This window comes from Pan paniscus, chromosome 1 (assembly GCF_029289425.2).
Source record: "Pan paniscus chromosome 1, NHGRI_mPanPan1-v2.0_pri, whole genome shotgun sequence".
In the NCBI taxonomy this organism is placed as follows: Eukaryota; Metazoa; Chordata; class Mammalia; order Primates; family Hominidae; genus Pan; species Pan paniscus.
In genome coordinates, this window is record NC_073249.2 from 940,143 (window position 1) to 962,097 (window position 21,955).

The following is a 21,955-nucleotide window of genomic DNA, read 5'->3' on the forward strand; positions in this document are numbered from 1 at the left end:
TAACAAGAACCATATCACATAGGAAGGGTTTGATACATCCCTTAAATTAATTAATAATTAATTTAATTATTTATTATTTAATTAAATTAATAATTAATTTAATTAATTATTATTTAATTAAATTAATAATTAATTTAATTATTTATTATTTAATTAAATTATTAATTAATTTAATTATTTATTAATTAATTAAAATTAAATTGGTTTTTAATTAATTAATACATACCTTAAATTAATTAATTAGGTATGCATTGAACCCTTCCTATATGATATGGTTCTTGTTAATTAAGGTGAATGAACTTCAGCAGCCTTCCAATTACTTTTGCTTGGGGAAATTTTTCCAAATGCCTTGTCTTGCAGAAAATCTGGAGGCTATTTTTTTTAGCTTGCTGTTTTCCTTTCACAACTGTGGTTTGTTGTTTTTGTACAAAGATTGATCAATGTGTTTAATTTCTGCAGAATATACTAGGACATATTATACTTTATACTAAATAAGGATTTACTGCATTGGTGATTGTTTAACATCAAAGTAATGGCAGAATCTCCAAAAAAAATCTAAACCAAACCACAAAAATTAATTTTAGTGGTCATATTCAGAGCAGAAAAAATTATACATTTTTTTTAATTCAAGGAGGAAAACCTGATACTAGTGGAAAAATGAGTGAGATACATCGCAGACTGAGGAATCTCCCTCCCGGAATGAGCGACAACCCATTTGAAGAAGTAAAAGGAAATTCTAAGTAATGATCTGTTAACTACTATCTGCTTATATTTCCCCCTGGATCTGTAATGTGGCATGAACACTAGTTCCTTAAACTTGCACTGCATACCAATAAACATAAATAAATTACCACAAAAAAAATGTCCCCATCATTGCATGCCATAGCACTCCATTCTGCGGAGACCTCCAGGCCAAAATGATGAGGGTCTTGTTCAGAGACTGGGTGACATGAATCAAAGCCTGATTCAAAGAAAACTGGCTTCTAAGTTGTGTTCTTCCCTTCCCAGCTCTCTGACCTATGACATTTTTCGTGTTTGTTTGTTTTGCCTCACCAAGCCTCAAAGTGCTCACTCAACATGGAATAAATATCAGAATCATAGTGTTGTAGTGCAGGTTAAGTTATGTATGTGGGAAAAGCATTTACAATTAGTAAATATTTGTTAGCCTTATAATCCTAATTATTATAATTTTTAAAATATTCTATGAGCTTCAATTTAAAATAAGACAGACATAGATGTGAATAAGTGTTAATAAAATGTGATCATAAGCAGGAGTAGAAGTGTGGGGGAAAGAGATATCAGCTGTGCATAAGAAGAGATGGGATGTCAATTTTGAGTTATGTTTACTGATTATGTGGGATTCAGATTGATAGTCATAAGCTATGTAAATCAGAACTTTCCAGAAGTGAGACATGGTCTGTGATAAGGTTCAGATGGGCAAGGAAATAGAGGGCTATGGAGAAAGGCAGGAGGTCTAGAGTGACTGTGGTACTGAGTGTAAGTGATAGAAACAGGTAAAGGGAGACATAATGTATGCTTTAAAAGCACGGGGATATAAGTTTCATGTTCCAAAATTTAGATAATCCAACAAGAATCATAGATTATAGAATGAGAAGATCAAATGTATGTTTAGGGAAATAACTCAAATGGCAATGAGTACACTATATTCTCAGTAAGAACTGGACTCAAGAGATGAAAACACTTAAGGCAGTAAGAAACTAGAAAAAGATATTGGGAGCTTGAATTTGGGCAGTAAATAAAAGGGATATATTAATACAAGTCTCAATTTTTTTTCCACAAAAATCAGAACCCCTCTATAACTCCAACTATTGATAGACTTGAAGTCACTTAAGTGAATTAGTAAAACAACCATAGTAAAACTTTTGTTAAACACAACTTTCCATATAGCAACATAGGATTTCATCCTGTGCAAAGTCATATATACATTTTACACATCAAAGCTGAAGCCTGAGGTCCCAGTTTCCGTTTTATATTTTGCATGTTGTCTCTACACTGTCACTGTCTCTGTGCCTTTATATAAATAATTTCTTTAAGTACAACTTTGATAAAGTTATTTATATAAAGATTTTATTAATTTGTATGTATACATAAATGTGGGTTTTTTTATATTCATATTCAAGTTATTTAATCTCAGTATCTTTATGAAATCAGCAAAATCATAAGTCAGATAAGCTCTCCCTGAATAGTTTTATTAAAGGAGTTAGGATAAACTGGACTTCAAATGTTAATTACAATAAATATGCATATGCTAAAAATGAGCCAACAGATAAAGAAACACATAAACACTACCTTAGCATGTGCATTTTACTTGTTAATTTTCAGTTCATCAGCAATATTGTATATAACAAAAATATGTTTGTATACACCATACATGCACATACACACGCATATATAACTTCTGAAACTATTGATTGGGGATGCTCTAAGGCTGTGCTGTCCAACACTATAGACACTGACTACTGGGCACTTGAAATGTGTTTTGTCCAAGCTGCGCTGCACTCTATAAAACAAACACAAGACTTTGAAGACTTAGAATGCAAACAGAGTAAAAGGCAACATTAACAAATTTGTGTTATTACATGAAGAAATTCTATGTCAATATACAAGAATAAACATTATCACGTTAATAGTAATATATGTACAAACATGTACTATAATATATTGCATATAATTTATTGAAATAGTATGCTATGTAATTAACATCAATATTGTTAATATTAATATTAATTATAACATTGTTTTGAATTAAATATATTATTTAAATTTATTTGACTGCTTAAATGTACCTATTAGAAAATTTTAAATTATGTTGTATTACTATTGGTCAACCCTGCTCTAGGGTGTTGGAATCAACTTGGAAAGAGGAAATACAAAGGGAGTGGGGATGGCCATGATTATTCTTTCAGGAAAGAGAATATCCCAAACACTCTCCTCATGGCCCCCAGGACTTCCTTATTCCTCAGGCTGTAGATAATGGGATTGAGCATGGGGGTAAGGATGGTGTAGAAGACTGCCAGGATCTTGTCTTCAGCTGGTGAGCGGAGATCCCTGGGCCGAAGATAGGTGTAGACAAAAGGTGCATAGTAAAAGATCACTACAGTTAAATGTGTTGAAATGGTGGTGAAGGCCTTTTTTCTCCCCTCCTTTGAGTGCATATGATAGACAGCAAATAGGACTCGGCCATAGGAAGAAGTGATGCCAATGAAAGGGAAAAGAAGAAAGAGGCTTGTACTTACAAAAACCATATATTCATAGACCCAAGTATCTGTACAGGCAAGAAGCAACATGGCTGGGACATCGCAGAAGAAATGGTCAATAGCCCTAGACCTGCAGTAGGGAATATGAAGGGCAAAGACTGTGTGTGCCAAGGAGTTGATGGACCCCAGTGTCCAAGAGCCTCCAATCATCTTCACACACATCATTTTACTCATGCGGATAGGATAATAGAGAGAGTGGCAGATGGCCAAATAACGGTCGTAGGCCATGGAGGTCAGGAGTAAGCCTTCAGAACACGCCATGGTCAGGAAGAAGAAGCTTTGCACACCACATCCCAGGAAGGAGGTGCCTTTCTGGCCGGACAGGAAGTTGTACGCCATCTTGGGGACGGTGGTGGAGATGTACATCAGGTCCATGAGGGAGAGCTGGCTGAGAAGAAAGTACATCGGTGTGTGGAGACGAGGATCCACGTGGATGAGGTGAATCATGGCCGAGTTACCCACCGAGGCCAGAAAGAATATGAGGATGATAAGGCACAAGAGAAATATTCCAGTTTGATTTGGGGGAAGCAGACCCAACAAAATGAAATCATTTGAAGTGTGATTCCATTTCTCCATGAAAACTTTCTGCTGTAACTGTTGAAAGAGAAATAGAAACAAAAGCAAAGCACAAAATATGAAATAAAACACAATAGAAAAACAAAAAGGAACTGACTTTATCAATGTTTGTTTAGAATGAGTTGTTTCTCCACTAACACTGCAGGTTTTTTTTAATCAATTTCTATATCTGAAGCATATGGAGATTAGAGAGGATATTCACTTTCTGTTCTTATAGCTTGATTTTCATTACTGTAGATGACAGCAGAGTCAAGCAGCTACAAATCTATTCAACTGGAAAAGCCAGTGTGAGCAGTAGAACAATTGTAATTTATGGCTTAAGCATGTCTTCCAATTTAATTAGATAGAACAACACAATTAAATGTTAATAATTGAGAATAAAGAAATCAAGCAAACAAAAATAAATAATTTTCCCTCCCTGGAAAGTTTGTCTAGCTTTTTATGCCTAGGCTTTTCCTTGGGAATTTTTATTTATGACTTTTAGAATCTCTCTTTTTCTCTTTACACCACCCCAAATCTGGCAGTTTGTTTTTTTCTTCATGCAGTTTCCCAGGTATTCGTAAACTATATTTCTAACATTTCGTAAACTTCTTCCTTTACCTGGGCTTGGAGTGAGAGGTCATGTTTTGTGTGTGCTCTTCTGTCTGAGGCAGACACTGATGTCTTATCCTGCCCAGCATATTGATTTGGTTAGTCATCTTGGGTTACTGATTTTTCAACTTTTGCTGTTCAAAAGCAAATCATAGTTTGTTGCAATTATTCACATTTAGGAACTTAAACTCAACTGTTAGTTCATATAACCTTGGGTAGCATGAATACAATTGTGAAAGAGAGCCTGCCACAGAAAAAAAATGGAAATTCATTTCTATAGCTGTCTAAGGAATAAACACTAACAATGAAAAGTTGGGAACATGACAGGTGCACAGTAGCATTGGACTTGGATGCCAAATGGGATCACAGGCACTCTCTGCTTCTTATAGTGCTTTAGAAATAAAAACTGATCAGAAAAAAACATGAAAACCATCATTATGATACATTCATTTCCTCAAATAGTGTTCACTGAATTTATGTTTTATGACAGTGCTGCTAGCTACTGATGTGCTTTGGTGATGAAACACAAAGGATTTTAGAATATGTAATTAAAATTGAGTTAATTATACAAACAATAGACCAACAAACTCAAACATACAGTGTGATGTTATGTAGTGATTACGATTCTATAGAAAAATAAAAAAGCAGAGAGATCATTGGATTAAACAAAGGAATTCAAAAAGTACTCCAAACGACTTTTCTAATTTCCAGGGTATGTATGATAAAGATTGATTTTGTAACTCATGTGCCTTCATTCTGTCAGTAAGAACTATCCTAGTAATTTAGTTCCAAGCAGATATTTGATTAATTTTATCAGATTAACATGTTGACAGCCTTTGATGCAGTAGTCACTGAGTGAGGCAGTAGGGATAGAATGATTCATCAGGTGCTGTCCCATCCCCAAGTGGGCGACCAACTGTCCTGATGTGCCCAGGCCTTAGGGGATGCCCAACATGTCCTGGAAATTGGAAAAGCCTTTTGTAGTGCTTTCTGAATTCCTTTGTTTAATCCAGGTTTAAATCCAGGGGAAGAAAGCTGCCAGCATGATCCCATGAGGTGTATCCAATACCGAGCCCTGAACAAGCTGACTTGGGTCTAGGTTTATGTGTTCCATCCTGGAGTTGTTTTGAAGAGAGACATTTTGATTCTTTGTTGCATAGACTATAGCTCAGAGTATTATCAAGATTGTTTTATGGCAGTTACTACAATAACGATTTTGTTTCCAAAAATGGAAAAGTGGCATGTTGTTAGGCAATGGAAGAGAATAGTTACTTTTAGGATCCTGTGAATCTGGGACTTGGAGATTTTAGGTCATGGGATATTGGAGTTTGAGTTTAGGATCTATTTCCATTGATGTCCAGCAGCTTTCCTTGTTAGACATGGGACCTTATTTCATGCACCAGAATTACATGAAGCATCATTCTGTCGGTTACCTTATAGCTGGGAAAATGTTGTTCCTGTGGCTATCAGGTGAGTGTAAGATTAGTGACTGCCTTGGCCGTCCTTGTTGACTTAAAGAATGACACTAAGGCAAAATTAATACAGAAAGTTTATTTGGGCCAAGGTTGAGGGCTGCAGCCCAGAAACACTTCTGTGGCAAGTAACCTGGAGAACAAGAAGAGACCCAAGTTTTTAAGGTAAAGAAAGGGAGGAATCAGGGGAGGGGACAAATTCTAAAGTTATTTATCAGCAAGTCTCACTGGTTTCAGCAACAACATTGATCAGTGATTGGTTATGCATTATTTAACTATAGGATATGTGGTTTAGGGGATTGATAGGTTAATTCATGGTTAGTTGCCACAAGTCAGTCCAGAGCCCCCATAGCACGTAGATTCAGGAGATGATTACCTAGCTCAAGAAAGAGTGAGATGTGACTGCGGCCACATTTCAATCTTGCTGGGCCTGATAATTTAAAGGGGGCTACTTATTCCTCAGATAAAAAGTTGATTTTCTTTCTCATTCTAAAAGATGCATTGCTGAAATTTATAGAGTTAAAAAACACCTCATTTCACAGAAACTAACAATGTAAGTGTAGCAAGTGTAGGGTCCTGAATTTATTTTGCAAAATTACAATTAGTGAATGCTTCTTAAAACTCTTTTAGACAATCAGCAGGAGACCAATAGCAAATAGTCATAGACTCAGCTACCTCAATCTCAACAACATATAGGACAACTATAAAGAGAATTCACAGTTCTGTGTGTTCAGCACATAGTAGGTCCTTAGTAATTGTCACTGTCCTTTGCCCATTCCCTGTGTTAACCATGGAGAGCCCTCACGCCCTGAGAAAATGTTTTTATTAATGTCACATTGTTTGAGAGCTGCATATAGTGCAACTCTAACAAGTTCATGTTACCTTCTTTTACATTTTTAGTTCACTCTTCTTTTTCTTTTTTTTTTTTTTTTTTTTTTTTGAGACAGAGTCTCACTGTGTCGCCTAGGCTGGAGTGCAGTGGCCTGATCTTGGCTCACTGCAAGCTCCGCCTCCCGGGTTCATGCCCTTCTCCTGCCTCAGCCTCCAGAGTAGCTGGGACTACAGGCGCCCGCCACCACACCCGGCTAATTTTTTTTTTTTTTTCTTTGTATTTTCAGTAGAGACTGGGTTTCACTGTGTTAGCCAGGATGGTCTCGATCTCTTGACCTCATGATCTGCCCACCTCGGCCTCCCAAAGTGCTGGGATTACAGGCATGAGCCACCGTGCCCGGCCTTCTTTTTCAATTTGATATGGAACTGTCTATTCCCTGTGCAGCAGAGAGTTTCCTGATGATAGGAAAACATTTCCAAAAAAGCTTTCTAGGATAAAGCCAACCCAAATCAACTCAATTCAGTTATATTACTATGACTCACTTTGCCCAAAGTTCTTCAGTTTATATAGTGGTAGAAAAAGCAGTTTTATGGCCAGGCACAGTGGCTCAGGTCTGTAAGCCCAGCACTTTGGGTGGCCAAGGTGGGCGGATCACGAGGTCAGGAGTTCGGGACCAGCCTGACCAATATGGTGACACCCCATCTCTACTAAAAACACAAAAATTAGCCAGGCATGGTGGCATGCGCCTGTGATCCCATCCACTCGGGAGGCTGAGGCAGAAGAATCACTTGAACCTGGGAGGCAGAAGTTGCAGTGAGCTGAGATCGTGACCCTGCATTCCAGCCTGGGTGACATAGTGAGACTCCATCTCAAAAAAAAAAAAAAAAAAAAAGCAGCAGTTTTACAGTGACATCATAATCTGCAAACATTCCATATAATTATTTAAAACATGTAAGCATCAAGCTATGTTCTGATAGTATATCAGGCTATCAATAACATTATATCACTGATCAATAGGCCCTGCATTAAACCAAAACTCTTTCTGAAGTGAGAATCTCTTCTTTATCTGCCAAAATTCATGAGGAAGAAACACCAGGTAACACTTTATAATATTCATTCCTTACAGCTCCCACAGCTAGTCATTGTCTTTATGGTGAAATCAGAAAACAACTTCACCAGCTCTTGTGAAATATTATCCTTTTTGCATATGCAGTGTTTAGATAAAGTCTCTTCCTTTCCTCTTACCTTGTTTCAGTGAGAACGGAATAAGGCATTTTACACTGAAGTCCCTCAGGTTCTACCATTGGAAGACAGAAGGATGAATGGCTATATTTTACACACAGAACCTTAAGTCACCAACCCTTAGATATTCCTCTTTCTCCTCTAATTGATCTCCAGTGTCCAAGTCCACGGGGGCCAAAACCTTGGTCACTTCACTTGACTTTGCTGATTTGGGGATGAACTCAAATTCTGAACTTAAAGCAAATCAACCAACCCAATCAACTTTGCTGCATTCAGCTGCTACCCAGAATCAGACTAAAGAGGGGTGTATTTAATATTCCAGTACATGATTTCAGAGCTATAGAAGATGTTAAATTATGTTTACGGAAATTCTCTCATCATGTAAGTTAGAGAATTCAGGATTTAAAAAGTGCAGGAACCACTTACAAGTACTCGACTCAGTAATAGCAGAACTAGTCCCAAGGATAGTTTCCTGTCCGCTCTCTAGTGAGTTTCCAGGGGGAATGATTGATGATTGTGACTAAATTAAATTATACTAGGATAAAACACTTCCTTCTACTTGTTAGGTGGGGGTAGATAATTGATACATGAAAATATTTATCCATTTAGCTATTCTACTAAAGTGAAAGTTGACTCTTAAAGAGAAAGTGATAAAATGAGCATTTAGAGTCGGAGAGAATACTCTAGTCTGACAGCTATGCCACTAATTAGGAAGCTGAGTTGGGAAAATTACTTAAGATTTCAGCCTGTTACTAATCTTTACAACTGGACTAATTTGAGGGACATTCTAATAATTAAATAGAATGATGTATGCCAAATGTTTACATAGTGTCTGTTGCAGAGGAAGGGCTCAATCAACTGTAGCATCTCTTAACCTCTTTAATCCATACATTGGTTAACTAGAAAAGAACACTTTTTTTGGGGTTATATTGTTCTTTTTTTATCTTTGAAGACACTAACTGCTATATTTTATGTCAGAAATTAGAAATAATGCTATAAAATTAATATCCATGTTCTTTGTTTTTTTCCTTTAATTTTTTAGAATTATTATGATTATCTAATGGTTGCATATATTCATGAGGTACATGTGATGTTTCAATACAGGCAATCAATGTGTAATGAGCAAATAAGGGTATTTGGGGTATCTATTACCTCAAGCATTTATTACTTTTTTCTGTTAGAAACGTTCCAATTCCACTTTTAGTTATTTTGAAATATACAATAAATTATTGTTAACTATAGTCATCCTGTCGTGCTACTACATTCTAAGTCTTATTCATCCTAACTGTATTTTTGAGCCCATTAATCATCTCCAGTTTATTCCCCACTGTACTCTACTCTGCCGAGCCTCTGGTAACAGTCATTCTACTATATTTATTATTTTTTAATTTTTAATTTTAGCTTCCACATATGAGCAAGAATGCTCAAAGTTTGTCTTTCTGTGCCTGGCTTATTTCATGTAATATAATGGATAATGAAAATTTACTAGATACATAGAACACTATTCAACCATAAAAAAAAATAAGAGTGAAGTCCTTTCATTTGCAACAACATGGATGGAACTGGAACTAAAGTAATGCTGGATTCTTGAATTATCTTGGCACCCTTTGTCCTAGGAGATGATGAGATGAGACTCAATAAATACTGTATGCAAATACGATGAAGTACGAAACTGGACAAAGCTATTCTAGTGCTTTAAATAAGAAGAGTGGACCAGTTATGATCGCATACAGATTTTTTTATTGCTCTTGTTAGTCTTTGGTAACTTCTATGTTTTTCCCTGATGCAATGTGGTGCTGCTTGCATTTAACTCAATGCAAAACTCAAACCCAGGTAAAACTCATTCTCAGCCTGTTACCCTCCCTGTGAGATCCATACACAGCAATGAAACGTGACTTGAGGAAAGTCCAATATATGATGATGCATCTCACCTCAAATTTATGACAATACATCTCAGATTTATGAATACAAATCTCATGGCCCTTTTGCCACGTCACAGTATGTTCTTGTTCTCTGCAGACTTTCTCTAAAAAGTAGTGATCCATGCCTCCTCCTGCTTTCCCCAAACCTTACCCCACTTCCACAGCTCTTAGACTCCTCTGGGAAAAATAAACAAACCTGTTAATAAAACAATCAGATTTCAAACTTTTCTTCCATGAACTGTATCAGCCTCCCTCATTCTGTACCATATACTCAGCCTTGTTTGCTGTGACAGTGTATGAAGTGACCGTGCTCCTGCCTAAACCCACTCTCTACTTTTGCACAAGGCTCAGCCACTCTCAGCATCTCCTCTTTACATTTCCATTTCCATCTTCATCTGCACAGAAACATAAATTCTTTAGAGGAAAATATGGCTGTCAAAGATTCAATCATACTCCTTGGAGGCTTTGACCAAAGATTGAGCATCTTTTCTTTCTGCAGAGATGGAAGTTACTCATTATCAAGTCGGAGCGGTGATGGATATTATAGACAAGGGGTTTCAGTAGGTGCCATCAATTAAAAAAAATCCAGGATGTAATGAATTACTCTGTGATGGTGTCTCCATGAAGCCTGGGAGCTTATAATGAGTTGAGAGATTCTTTACAATTTCTTAGTGACTATAAAGTTTTGGTTTAACCAGTGTAACCCTTCTAAGAAGACTGTGAGGCAGGTATAATTTGTGAAAGTCTGTTTTATAGACCAGAATGTGGTGTACTTTGATAAATGTGTATTCTAATGTTGTTGAATGGAGTAGTCCACAGATGTGAAATAGATCAAGTTGGTTGATGGTGCTGTTCAGTTATATTCTTACTGTTTTCCTGCCTCTGGATCTATCAATTACTAACAGAGGGGTGCTGAATATCCAACTTTAATTGCAGATTTATTATTTCTGTTTTGTTGTCCTATATGTTTTTGCCTCATCTATTTTGACATTATGTTGTTAGGTGCATACACATTAAGTATTAATATGTATTATGTAGGAAGTCTTAGCCAGAGCAATTAGGCAAGAGTGAAAAATGAAAAGCATTTAAACAGGATGGAAGGAAGTCAACATATCTCTCTTCATAGATGATACCATTCTATATCTGGAAAACCCCATAGTCTCTGTCCAAAAGCTCCCTGATTTGATAAACAACTTCAGCAAAGTTTCAGCATACAAAATCAATGTACAAAAGTCAGTGTCATTTCTATACACCAATAGCAGCCAAGGTAAGAGCCAAATCAGGAACTCAATCCTATTCACTATGGCCATGAAAAGAATACAGCTAACGACGGTGGTGAAAGATCTCTACAATGAGAAATATAAAATGCTGATCAAAGAAATTGGAGAGACACCAACAAATAGAGAAACTTTCCATGTTCATGGATAGGAAGAATCAACATTCTTAAAATGGCCATACTGCCCAAAGCAATTTACAGATTCAATGCTATTCCTAGGTCAAACTATCAATGACATTCCTCACAGGATTAGAGAAAACAATTTTAAAATTCATATGGAATAAAAATAAATAAATAAAACCCAAATAGCCAAGGCAATCCTAAGCCAAAAGAACAAAGCTGGAGACATAGCATTACCTGACTTCAAACTATACTACAAGGCTACAATAATCAAAACAGCATGTTAATGGTACAATGACAGATGCACAGACCAATGGAACAGAATGGAGAGCCCAGAAATAATGCCGTACACCTAGAGCCATCTGATTTTTGACGAAGCCAACAAAAATAATCAATGGGGAAATGACTTCCTGTTCAATAAATGGTGCTGGGATAACTAGTTAGTCAAATGCAGAAGATTGTAACTGGAACCCTTTTTATATCACATACACAAATCAACTTCAGATGGATTAAAGACTTCAACATAAAACCTAAAACTCTAAGTACTCTGAAAAATAACTTAGGAAATGTCATTCTGGACATAGGACCTGGCAAAGATTTTACAATGAAGATACTAAAATTGATTGTAACAAAAACATAAATTAACAAGTGGAAACTAATTAAAGAGCTCTTGCATAGCAAAATAAACTATCAAAAGAATAAACAGACAAACTACAGAATGGGATAAAATATTTGCAAATATACATGCAACAAAAGTTTACTATCCAAAATCTATAAAGAAATTTAAACAAATCAAGCAGAAATCAAACAGCTCCATTAAAAAGTGGGCAAAGAATATTAGTAGACTCTTTTCAAAAGATGACATCCATGTTGCCAATAAGCATATGAAAAAGTACTCAACATTACTAATCATTAGAGAAATGCATATCAAAACCACAATGAGATACCATCTCATAACCAGTCAGAATGGGTTTTACTAAAAAAATCTTAAAATAACACATGGTGAGGATGCAGAGAAAAGGGAATGCTTATACACTACTGGTGCAAATGTAAATTAGTTCAACTATTGTGGAAAGCAGCTTTGTGATTTCTCAAAGAACTTAAAACTGAACTACCATTCAAGCCACCCATCTCAATATTACTTGCATACCCAAAGGAGTATACATTGTTCTACAACAAAGTAACCTGCACATGTATGTTCATCACAGCACTATTCACAATAGCGAAGACATGGAATCAACCTACATGCCCATCAATAGTAGATTGGATAAAGAAAATGTAGTACATATACACCATGAAATACTATGCAGCCACAAAAAGACTGAGATAATGTCCTTTGCAGCAACATGGATGAAGTGGAGGCCATTAGCCTAAGCAAAGCAACCAAGGAACTACAAGCCAAAAACTGCATGTTTTCATTATAAGTGGTAGCTAAACATTAAGTACACATGGACACAAAGAAGGAAACAACAGACACCAGGGCCTACTTGAGGGTGGAAGGTGAGAGACAATGAGAAACCACCTATTGGGTACTATGCTTATTACCTGCATGACAAAATAATCTGTACATGAAACCTCTGTGACCTACAATTTACCTGTATGACAAATTTGCACATATACCCCAAAAACTAGAAATTAAAAAATATACTAAACGAAAGGGTTCAGGGAGCTTCTGTGTTAGCAAACACATTTACATACCCTGAGAGTGGCACACCCCAAGTCTACAGAGATGTTACCAAACGAAACTCAAGTCAGCCTGCCTGATACAGCAAAGTCAAATGCTGACATGGGGATTGCAGCAAGAGAAAGGGAGGAATTTATTACAGGGGGGCAAGCAAGGAGAAGTGAGCAGCTAATGCTTAAGACCTGAACTCTCTGATGGATGGCTACAGGTAAGTTTTTAAAGGGAAGGAGGAAGAGGTTACAGGAAAAGTCATAAATCAATATATGGAGGTTATACATGGGTTTAACCTGAAAAAATGGGACATCTCAAAGTGGGGGGCCCACACATCATACGGAGATTCAAAAAATTTCTGATTTGTGATTGGTTAAGGAAGTAAAGCTTTGTCTAAACAATTAGAGTCAGCAGAAAACAATGTTAACTCTCATCCATGGGTGTGACTTCCTCCAGGACCTTCAGGAAGAAATTCAGAAGAAAACATGGTTGTCCAAGTTCTGTCCTCAGTTCCTCTTTATCTGAGGTCTATGTGCCAGTAGAGCTATTTAGCGGGATTCCAAGTTTCTGAAAAACAACTCAGGGACAAATGTTAAGCTGTTATCTCTAGTTTTTATAAAGGAACTAAGTATCCTGTGATTTTAACTTCCTTGGCAATTATACTAGGCTATTATCTTCTTACTTAGCAAGTTGCTCATTTATTTCTCAGGACTAGCTAGGTGCCTGGAATTTCCCTGAAGGAACTTAAGCTTTTCCTTTATCTCTGCACTTGGAGGAACTTACAGGTCACTAAGAGGGCTCCCTGCTCCATCTCAAGCCCCATGACTCAACTTCTGGGGAGGTGGGGGCTGGAGATTGAGTTAATTACCAACAGCCACATTAATGCCTATATAATGAAGCCACCATAAAACCCATAATGACAGGGTTCAGGGAGCTTCTGAGTTAGCAAACACATTTACTTGCCCAGAGGGTGGCACAGGAGCTCCTGTGCTTGGGACCCTTCCAGAGCTTCCCAGATGTACCTCTTCATTTGATTCTTCATTTGCATCCTTTATAATAAACTATAATAGCAAGGGTAGCATTTTCCTCATTTCCATGCTTCATTCCAGCCAGTTATATAACCTGAAGCAGAGTGGTTGTGAGATCCTCCAAGTTTGTATCCAAATCAGGTAGAGGTAACCTGGATATCCCCTACTTGAGACTGGCATCTGAAGAGAAGGCAGTCTTGTGGGATTGACTCCATCAGCATCTGGAGTCTGATGCTCCAGACTCCGGTCAGTGTCAGGATTAAATTGAATAGTAAGACACCTAGCTGGTGTGAGAGTTGGAGAAGCGGTATTGGAAAAGACACTGCGAATTTGATTTCAAAAAAAAATTCATTATTTTTGTTTTGTTTTCCATTAGTATAAAACTGGTTGATATCTAATATGGCATGGACAGAAGTTCTTTACATGTCTACTTGACAAAACAACTTCACAGATTCTGGGCCGTAATTTATGGTAAATGGCAAACCAAACACAGAAGCATTCACCCAGAGCACTAAATAGTCTTTGAGCAGGACTATTAAACACCGAAAGAACAGGCTACCCTGCCCTTATCTTGTTTTAGATAACTTTTTATAATATGTAGGCCAGAATCAACATTACTCTGCCTTGCAGGGATTGTTTTTTATTTCAGAACAATTACAATAATGATATCAATGAACATGGATGGAGAATATACTATGGGCCAGATACTCTCCCAGAACATTTACCAATATTTTATTTATTCCTTCCTATATTGCTACAAAGTAAGCAATTTTATTATGCATCTTTTATAGGAAAGGAACATGAAGATCATTTTATCCAAAATCATGAAATGCGTAAGAAATAGAAGTGAGATTAAAAACAAAACACAAAAACATTTAAACATGTAAAGTTGGGAATTGATTAGTTTATAGGCTATCCAAGCATTGGGGCCCAGTTCAAAATAGTCGAAATTCACCTTCAGATTTTTTTTTTTTATAAAAGGCAGTGTTTCTCAAAGTGTAATTCCTAAGTATTCTGAGTGATTCAGATGTTCCTCAACCTTTAAGAACTACAAATCTATGATTTGAACATTAAAGTTCTTCCGCTCTGCTACCTCGTGATAGTTAAATATAGGTATGGTATTTAAAACCATTAACATTGTTTACATTGCTATATTAATGTAAAAATTCTTAGAACAAACAGTTAATTAAAAGATTAAATAGCACGCATGTAAATGCATGTAAAATGCCGAGCATATTCACTAGCATGTAGAAATGTTCAATAAATAAAATCTATTATTATTTTCATGATACAATTTCAGAAAATTTAAAAATTTATTTCAGGTAATTAAGTCACATATATTCAAGGATTATCAATGATCAGAATTCTAGGCTTTCACTTCACTAATTCATTGTGCTTGCTATCCTTACAAGGGACATATCTGTTCACATTCCCATTCAGAGTGTTTTTGCTTTTAGCAAAACTTGGGTGATAATTTGTTCATTACATTCATTTACCCTTAGGAAATACTTTAATCTGTATTCCCTTGCCAAAGATGATATACCTTTCCAAGTGGCATAGCTCCAGGGAAGATATTTGGTTGTTAGAAACTTTCAGTGACCACAGAGGATTTTTAACTAAATAGAGCAAAAAGCACAAAGCAGTAGCCACAATACTGAGGTTAAGCAAACATTTGTACTCAACCCATCAGAAAGATTCAGTCCCATATATATGTCACAATGGCTGTGATTCTCTACTGCAAAGGTGAGTCAATTTGTTTGATAATTATTTTTCTTTAATTTTAGGTAGTAATTTCAAATTACTTGTATTTATTATGTATTCAGCATTTTATATATGAATTTTGAATTGCAAAGTAACCTTTGTAAAGTTGCAGGCACAAATCACACAAATTAAATGTTGTCCTGTCATCCACAGGGTGTTTTGAAAATGTAAGACGCAGTCTGTGTCTACCCAGAACACCAATTCAAAAATTCTTGAATAAAGCAGTTAATTAGGTCAAATGATTGAATTTGTATTAGAAGATTTTTTTTTTTTACTGAAGAGTATGGCTGTTTCAATAATTTCTCCATGTTATATCAACAGCTTGTGGACATAGAGACACTGCCTTTGTGGAGGGTAGGATGCCAGAAAGAAGAGAGAAGGAGATTGTTGAGTGGAACTCTAATGTTCCCGAACAGTGATCTGTGTGTGTTTTCAAGTAAGCATGAAGGTGGGGAAGGGGACGATAATCGGTTTACCTACCAGCTTCAGAAAGGGCATGGTTTTGACATTAATAGACACAACATTCCTCAGCTATTTCTAAATAAAGTGCCTAGAAGAGCTAAGAAAGACAAATAGAAATAAATATAAATATATATAATAGAAATGTATATATAAGTGTATGTGGAAAAATATATAAAAATATATATATTTTATACATAAAAATACAAAAGTATTAAAATGTTTTATTTAAATCCAGGTATCCTATTTAATAGCTTAGAATTAATATCAGCCCACAAATTGACTTAAAGAAGAAATATTTATCAGCATTTGTTCACATTCTTATAATTTGCTGAGTTAATACAGCCTTTAAATGAGAGACAAATATTCCACTTGACAAATAAATATAGCTGTATATTTAAAACGCCAAAAAATCCTTTATTCAAAAATGGTAATTAGTAAAAACAATCAAGATGCAATACCTCCGTATACCTGAAAGAAGAATTAATAAAGTTAAATAACTTTTCTATTAAATTATCTGACCGATACAATGTGCTGAAAAGTCTAATCTATAACAATATTATACATCATAATTTTTCACAGCTTAGGATAATACAGGTTTATTTATTTTTGTTACATTTTAATGTTAAAGAAAAGAGCAATGGTTCCAAATTAAAGCGATATTTACTCTTTGCCTCCACCTGTAGAGAAGAGAATTCAATTCTGAAAAAGTATAACCATTTAGAAAGTCTAAGAATTTTCAAATCTTAGACTTTCACCATCATGTCAATATAGTATTCAGCTCACTAATCTAATTAATATTTTATGCTGTGATTTTTAAGCTTCTGAATATATGAAAAAATGGCAACATAAAATGATCTAAACTAAAAAATTAAATTAAAAATAAAAATTTTGTTTCAATATGCACTATGGCTTAAAAAACTATTTTCAAACTCCGATATGCAAAACTCATGTAATTTTTTTTAGTAATCTTTTTAGAAAGTTCAGTGCTAGACTGTGGCCTGTTAGGACCTGGCCTGCACAGGAGGTAAGCAGCAGGTGAACAAGCATTACCCATTGAGTTCTGCCTCTGTCAGATCAGCAGCAGCATTAGGTTCTCATAGGAGTGTGAACCCTATTGTGAACTGCATGTGTGAGGGATCTAGATCACATGCTCCTTATGAGAATCTAATGCCTGATGATCCAAGGTGAAACAGTATCATCCCGAAAGCATCCCCTCTCCCACAACCCCCATTGGTAGAAAAGTTTGGGGACCACTGGTTAAAAACATTTAAGTAAACAAAACAAAACAGAAATGTTATATAACTTTGTCCTTATAATGTAAAATGACAGAAATGATTCTTTTTTTCCCATGCTTTCATGTTTACTTTTTTTCTTAGCACAAATACAAGTTATGTAACTTTGCAGGTAGAATATGTTATTTCACATACTTCCTAAAATCATGACACATACTAGCAGTGGTACACCTACTGTAATCTGGAAAAAGATAACTAGACAGTAGTGATTTTTTTTTTTTTGGTGCTTCTCTGCACACTTTTTTTATTTTATTATTTTATTTTATTTTATTTTATTTTATTATTTTATTTGAGTCCTGGGATACATGTGCCAAACGTGCAGGTTTGTTACATAAGTATACCAGGGCGATGGTGGTTTGGACAGTAGTGATTTTTTGACATGGACTTTTTAATGCCATGTCCAGTGCTTTTTTATCCATGAGTTCTGCATTAATAAAATGAGTTTGAGGGTGGTTTAAAGTTATAATGGAGGCAGTGCAGGTCTGCAGTCAAGGAGTCAGTGGGCTGTGGCAATCACATGAGAAAGATACTTTAAATAGTATGTAAAATAAGGGGAGTGCATATGGGAAGACAGTAATGCAACCGACAAGGCTTGGCACAGGCTTGATTAGGTAGAATCTTTGCCTATTTTGCCTGTTTTATTGTCCTATAATCTCTGTTTATTTCCCTGATGGCATGAGAGAATCTTTGATGTTGGTAAATGCTGGAAGAGAATAGCAGTAACTATAATGAGTAAGTAGTACTTGGAGTAAGTATAGGACAGGAAACAACTTAAAAATGAAGTGTTGTTATTAGTCACAGACAAGGTATCATCTCAAAGATGCTAGTGTTACTGTGTGTTTGTGGCTGCTCACATCTGAATGCTCACATGCTGGATGTAGTAATTTAATGAGTCCTTGGCACTGCCTTTCTGGAGGTCCCTGAATGAGACCATCTGTGTCTGAGATGAAGTCTAAAATATTCAAACCATGTGGGTGCAGCACACCAGCATGGCACATGTATACGTATGTAACTAACCTGCACAATGTGCACACGTACCCTAAAACTTAAAGTATGATAAAAAAAATATTCAAACCATGACATTTGTGAATTTTCTACGAAAAAAAGAGGGAAATTAGCTCGTTATTCAGATGATAAAAGCCTCTTCCTTCTCTATTTTTCCATTTGCACCATCACACCAGGGGAAATTATGGAGATGAGAAATACTACCCCAGACTTTATTCTCCTAGGACTCTTTAACCACACCAGAGCCCACCAAGTCCTCTTCATGATGCTTCTGGCCACCGTTTTGACCTCCCTGTTTAGCAATGCCCTCATGATTCTCCTGATTCACCGGGACCGCCGGCTCCACACGCCCATGTACTTCCTCCTGAGCCAACTCTCCCTCATGGACGTGATGCTGGTTTCCACCACTGTGCCCAAAATGGCGGCTGACTACTTGACCGGAAATAAGGCCATCTCCCGCGCTGGCTGTGGTGTGCAGATCTTCTTCCTCCCCACACTGGGTGGTGGAGAGTGCTTCCTCTTAGCAGCCATGGCCTATGACCGCTATGCGGCTGTCTGCCACCCACTCCGATATCCCACTCTCATGAGCTGGCAGCTGTGCCTGAGGATGACCATGTCGTGTTGGCTCCTGGGTGCAGCTGACGGGCTCCTGCAGGCTGTTGCTACCCTGAACTTCCCATATTGCGGTGCACACGAGATCGATCACTTCTTCTGCGAGGCCCCCACGCTGGTTCGTTTGGCTTGTGCTGACACTTCAGTCTTCGAAAACGCCATGTACATCTGCTGTGTGTTAATGCTCCTGGTCCCCTTTTCCCTCATCCTGTCCTCCTATGGTCTCATCCTCGCTGCTGTTCTGCACATGCGCCCTACAGAAGCCCGCAAGAAGGCCTTTGCCACCTGCTCTTCACATGTGGCTGTGGTGGGACTCTTTTATGGAGCTGGCATTTTTACCTATATGAGACCCAAATCCCACAGGTCCACTAACCACGACAAGGTTGTGTCAACCTTCTATAGTATGTTCACCCCTTTACTAAACCCCCTCATCTACAGTGTGAGGAACAGTGAGGTCAAGGAAGCCCTGAAACGGTGGCTGGGGACATGTGTAAACCTGAAACACCAGCAAAATGAGGCCCACAGGTCAAGATGATCTAGTGTCAAATGACTCTAAGTTCCTGAATTTATTAACATTTTAACACATTGTAATTCTCTCCCTTTAGTAGTTCATGAACAGAAAATTAAGTTTGTGCATTGATATAATAAGATATTTTTAAGAATGAAGTGAGCTAATTGTATTGAGAGATTTCATTTTTGAGCATTTATGTACTTTTCTTCAAGTGAAGTAAAATCTATATATTACTTTGTATCCTAAAACAACCCCATAATATAAGTACTGTTGACAATATAACCCACTTTCTAAAAAAAGAAATTAACAATGGAAAGTTAAATATTGTTCCCAATTTCACATAGCGCGGAAATATTAAAAAGTGACTCCAGAGCTTGTACCATAACCTGGAAAAGTTTATTTCTGTTCAATAACGTATTTTAAGTGTTATTTTCTATGTGTATGCTCTATGATTAAAAACTAAATATGAGGATTCCACCAAAGACAAATCACATTATTTTAAAATTATATTTTAAAATATAGTTGCATGAAAAAGGGGAGGTACACAACTCAAATGTAACTGCTATATTGTCACATTTCTTTTGTATTTATTCCACAGTCTGTTTTTATTTGGTGTTTAAAGGCAAACCTTTTAAAATTTATGTAATTTTTCATTTAAGCAATATTTATCTTTTCCCAGAGTCTCACTGTAATTGCATTGGAAAATTGCTTTAAACTACAACTAAGTTCTTTTTTCTACACATGTTTTAAGGTTACCTTGACTTATGGACATAGATCCATGGATATGAACTCTTAATTGCATAATCATGCTGAATGTTAACAGTTACTAACAATGAGTTATCAAAGCTGAGTAACACTCAACAACCTTATACATAATTGAGTCACCTTACTTCTGCGAAGGCATAGGTGAGTAGAGATATTTCTAATGAAAAATTTGGGACACCTTCTAAAGGTTTGGGGTTTGCAAAACAAAAAAAGAAGACTATTTTATTTATGAAGACACAAGCTAGATAATGATGGCAGAAAGCTGTGGTTATCAAAGCCAAATTGCAATCAGAGACAGGCTATCACATTGTCTTAGAGAGTTTTATGATAAAGCCTATATTTCCTGTAGGTAAAACACACTTAAGAAATAATATAAGTTTTAAACACACAATGGGAAATCACTAAAAGCTTCCAGGGACAATGTATCTTCAATATAAGTGTCTGAAAGTTAACCCGCCATTTCAGACCATCCTGAATTTCAAAAGGGGTTTGTTTTAGAACAAATGAGAGGAGTTTCCTGCTTCATATAGAGCTTCAGTTTCCAAAGCAGTAATATATTTAAGATAGTACCTTAACCAGTGCATGTAAATCCTGAGCCCATGTCTCAAGAGAAGGTTATTCAGTAAACACTTGTCTCCTTGGAAGAGTTGAGGATGACAGGAGAGAGCATCATTTGTTTAAGACTAAAAGTTTGCTACTCTTTTTAATTATCTCCTTACCCAGTGTTAGGGTGAGAAAGGAACAGAACTGCATACATTCTGTCATTTATACCATCTAAACAATCTTCTTTTAGAATGAATGAAAATTACACAAGTACATGTCGTCGCGGAAATTTCATTACTCATACCAGGTTCATTCACCATCAGAGAAATTATTTTAAAACATATTGAGCTGAAAAATGGTAAATGAGGCCTATAAAAATTTGGAAGAATAAAAAATTCTAACCAGAAAATTAAGCCTAATATACAGGCGAAAGCAACAGCAACGACGACAACAACAAAAACGGAATGAACTTTATCTCCAAGCAAATGTAAGACATTAATAAAAATGCACAAAATACCTATAAAAATAGAAATATGTTTCAAAGAAGTGGTATTTCAGACTTGTTATCTGACCACAATGAAATTAAATATAAAATAAAAGTTTTAAATAATTTTAGAAATATGTTCATTTCTTATTGCATTTTCAATTTGCAGATGTTTCTACTCTGAATTTCTTAATAAAGGTTTGCATAGAAAATCTTCAAAATCTTCAAAATGGTGGATTAGCTTTCAGACACTTATATTGAAGATACATTGTCCCTGGAAGCTTTTAGTGATTTCCCATTGTGTGTTTAAAAATGAGCTGATATGGTTCTCATGAATCTCTAAGTTAAAAAAGGAGTACCTGATAGAGACAGATTATACAAGCCCATGAATGGTAGAAACAAAATTTCGAATGAGGAGTTACTTTGAATATACGAAGCTCTAGCACCCAGAAACAAACACTGTTGTTGGGAGTGTAAAGTAGTTCAACCAGTGTGAAGACAGTGTGGT

At 36.2% G+C, this 21,955-nt stretch overlaps 2 protein-coding genes across 12 annotated transcripts in view; one reads left to right on the forward strand and one right to left on the reverse strand.

Annotated features, from left to right (window-relative positions):
- Positions 1-255: 255 nt before the first annotated feature.
- Positions 256-21,955, reverse strand: part of LOC100989812 (olfactory receptor 2L13) — a 174,767-nt gene continuing 153,067 nt past the window's right edge. For 4 of the 11 annotated variants that reach the window (XM_055117075.2, XM_055117239.2, XM_034950479.3 and 1 more), the window contains 2 exons: positions 4,455-4,579; positions 256-3,872 (listed from right to left, as the gene is read on the reverse strand). In XM_055117075.2, the coding sequence (XP_054973050.2) occupies positions 2,916-3,854 (939 nt within the window). In that variant the 5' untranslated portion in view covers positions 3,855-3,872; positions 4,455-4,579 and the 3' untranslated portion in view covers positions 256-2,915. Of the gene's footprint in view, positions 3,873-4,454; positions 4,580-5,878; positions 6,051-21,955 lie in introns of all 11 variants that reach the window. The other 7 variants (XM_034950494.3, XM_034950493.3, XM_055117327.2 and 4 more) reach the window with 3 other exon arrangements.
- Positions 6,058-21,486, forward strand: LOC117977749 (olfactory receptor 2T12). Its single transcript, XM_034950535.3, has one exon. It carries the CDS (start codon positions 18,717-18,719, stop codon positions 19,677-19,679), a length of 963 nt encoding a protein of 320 aa, XP_034806426.3. The 5' UTR covers positions 6,058-18,716; the 3' UTR covers positions 19,680-21,486.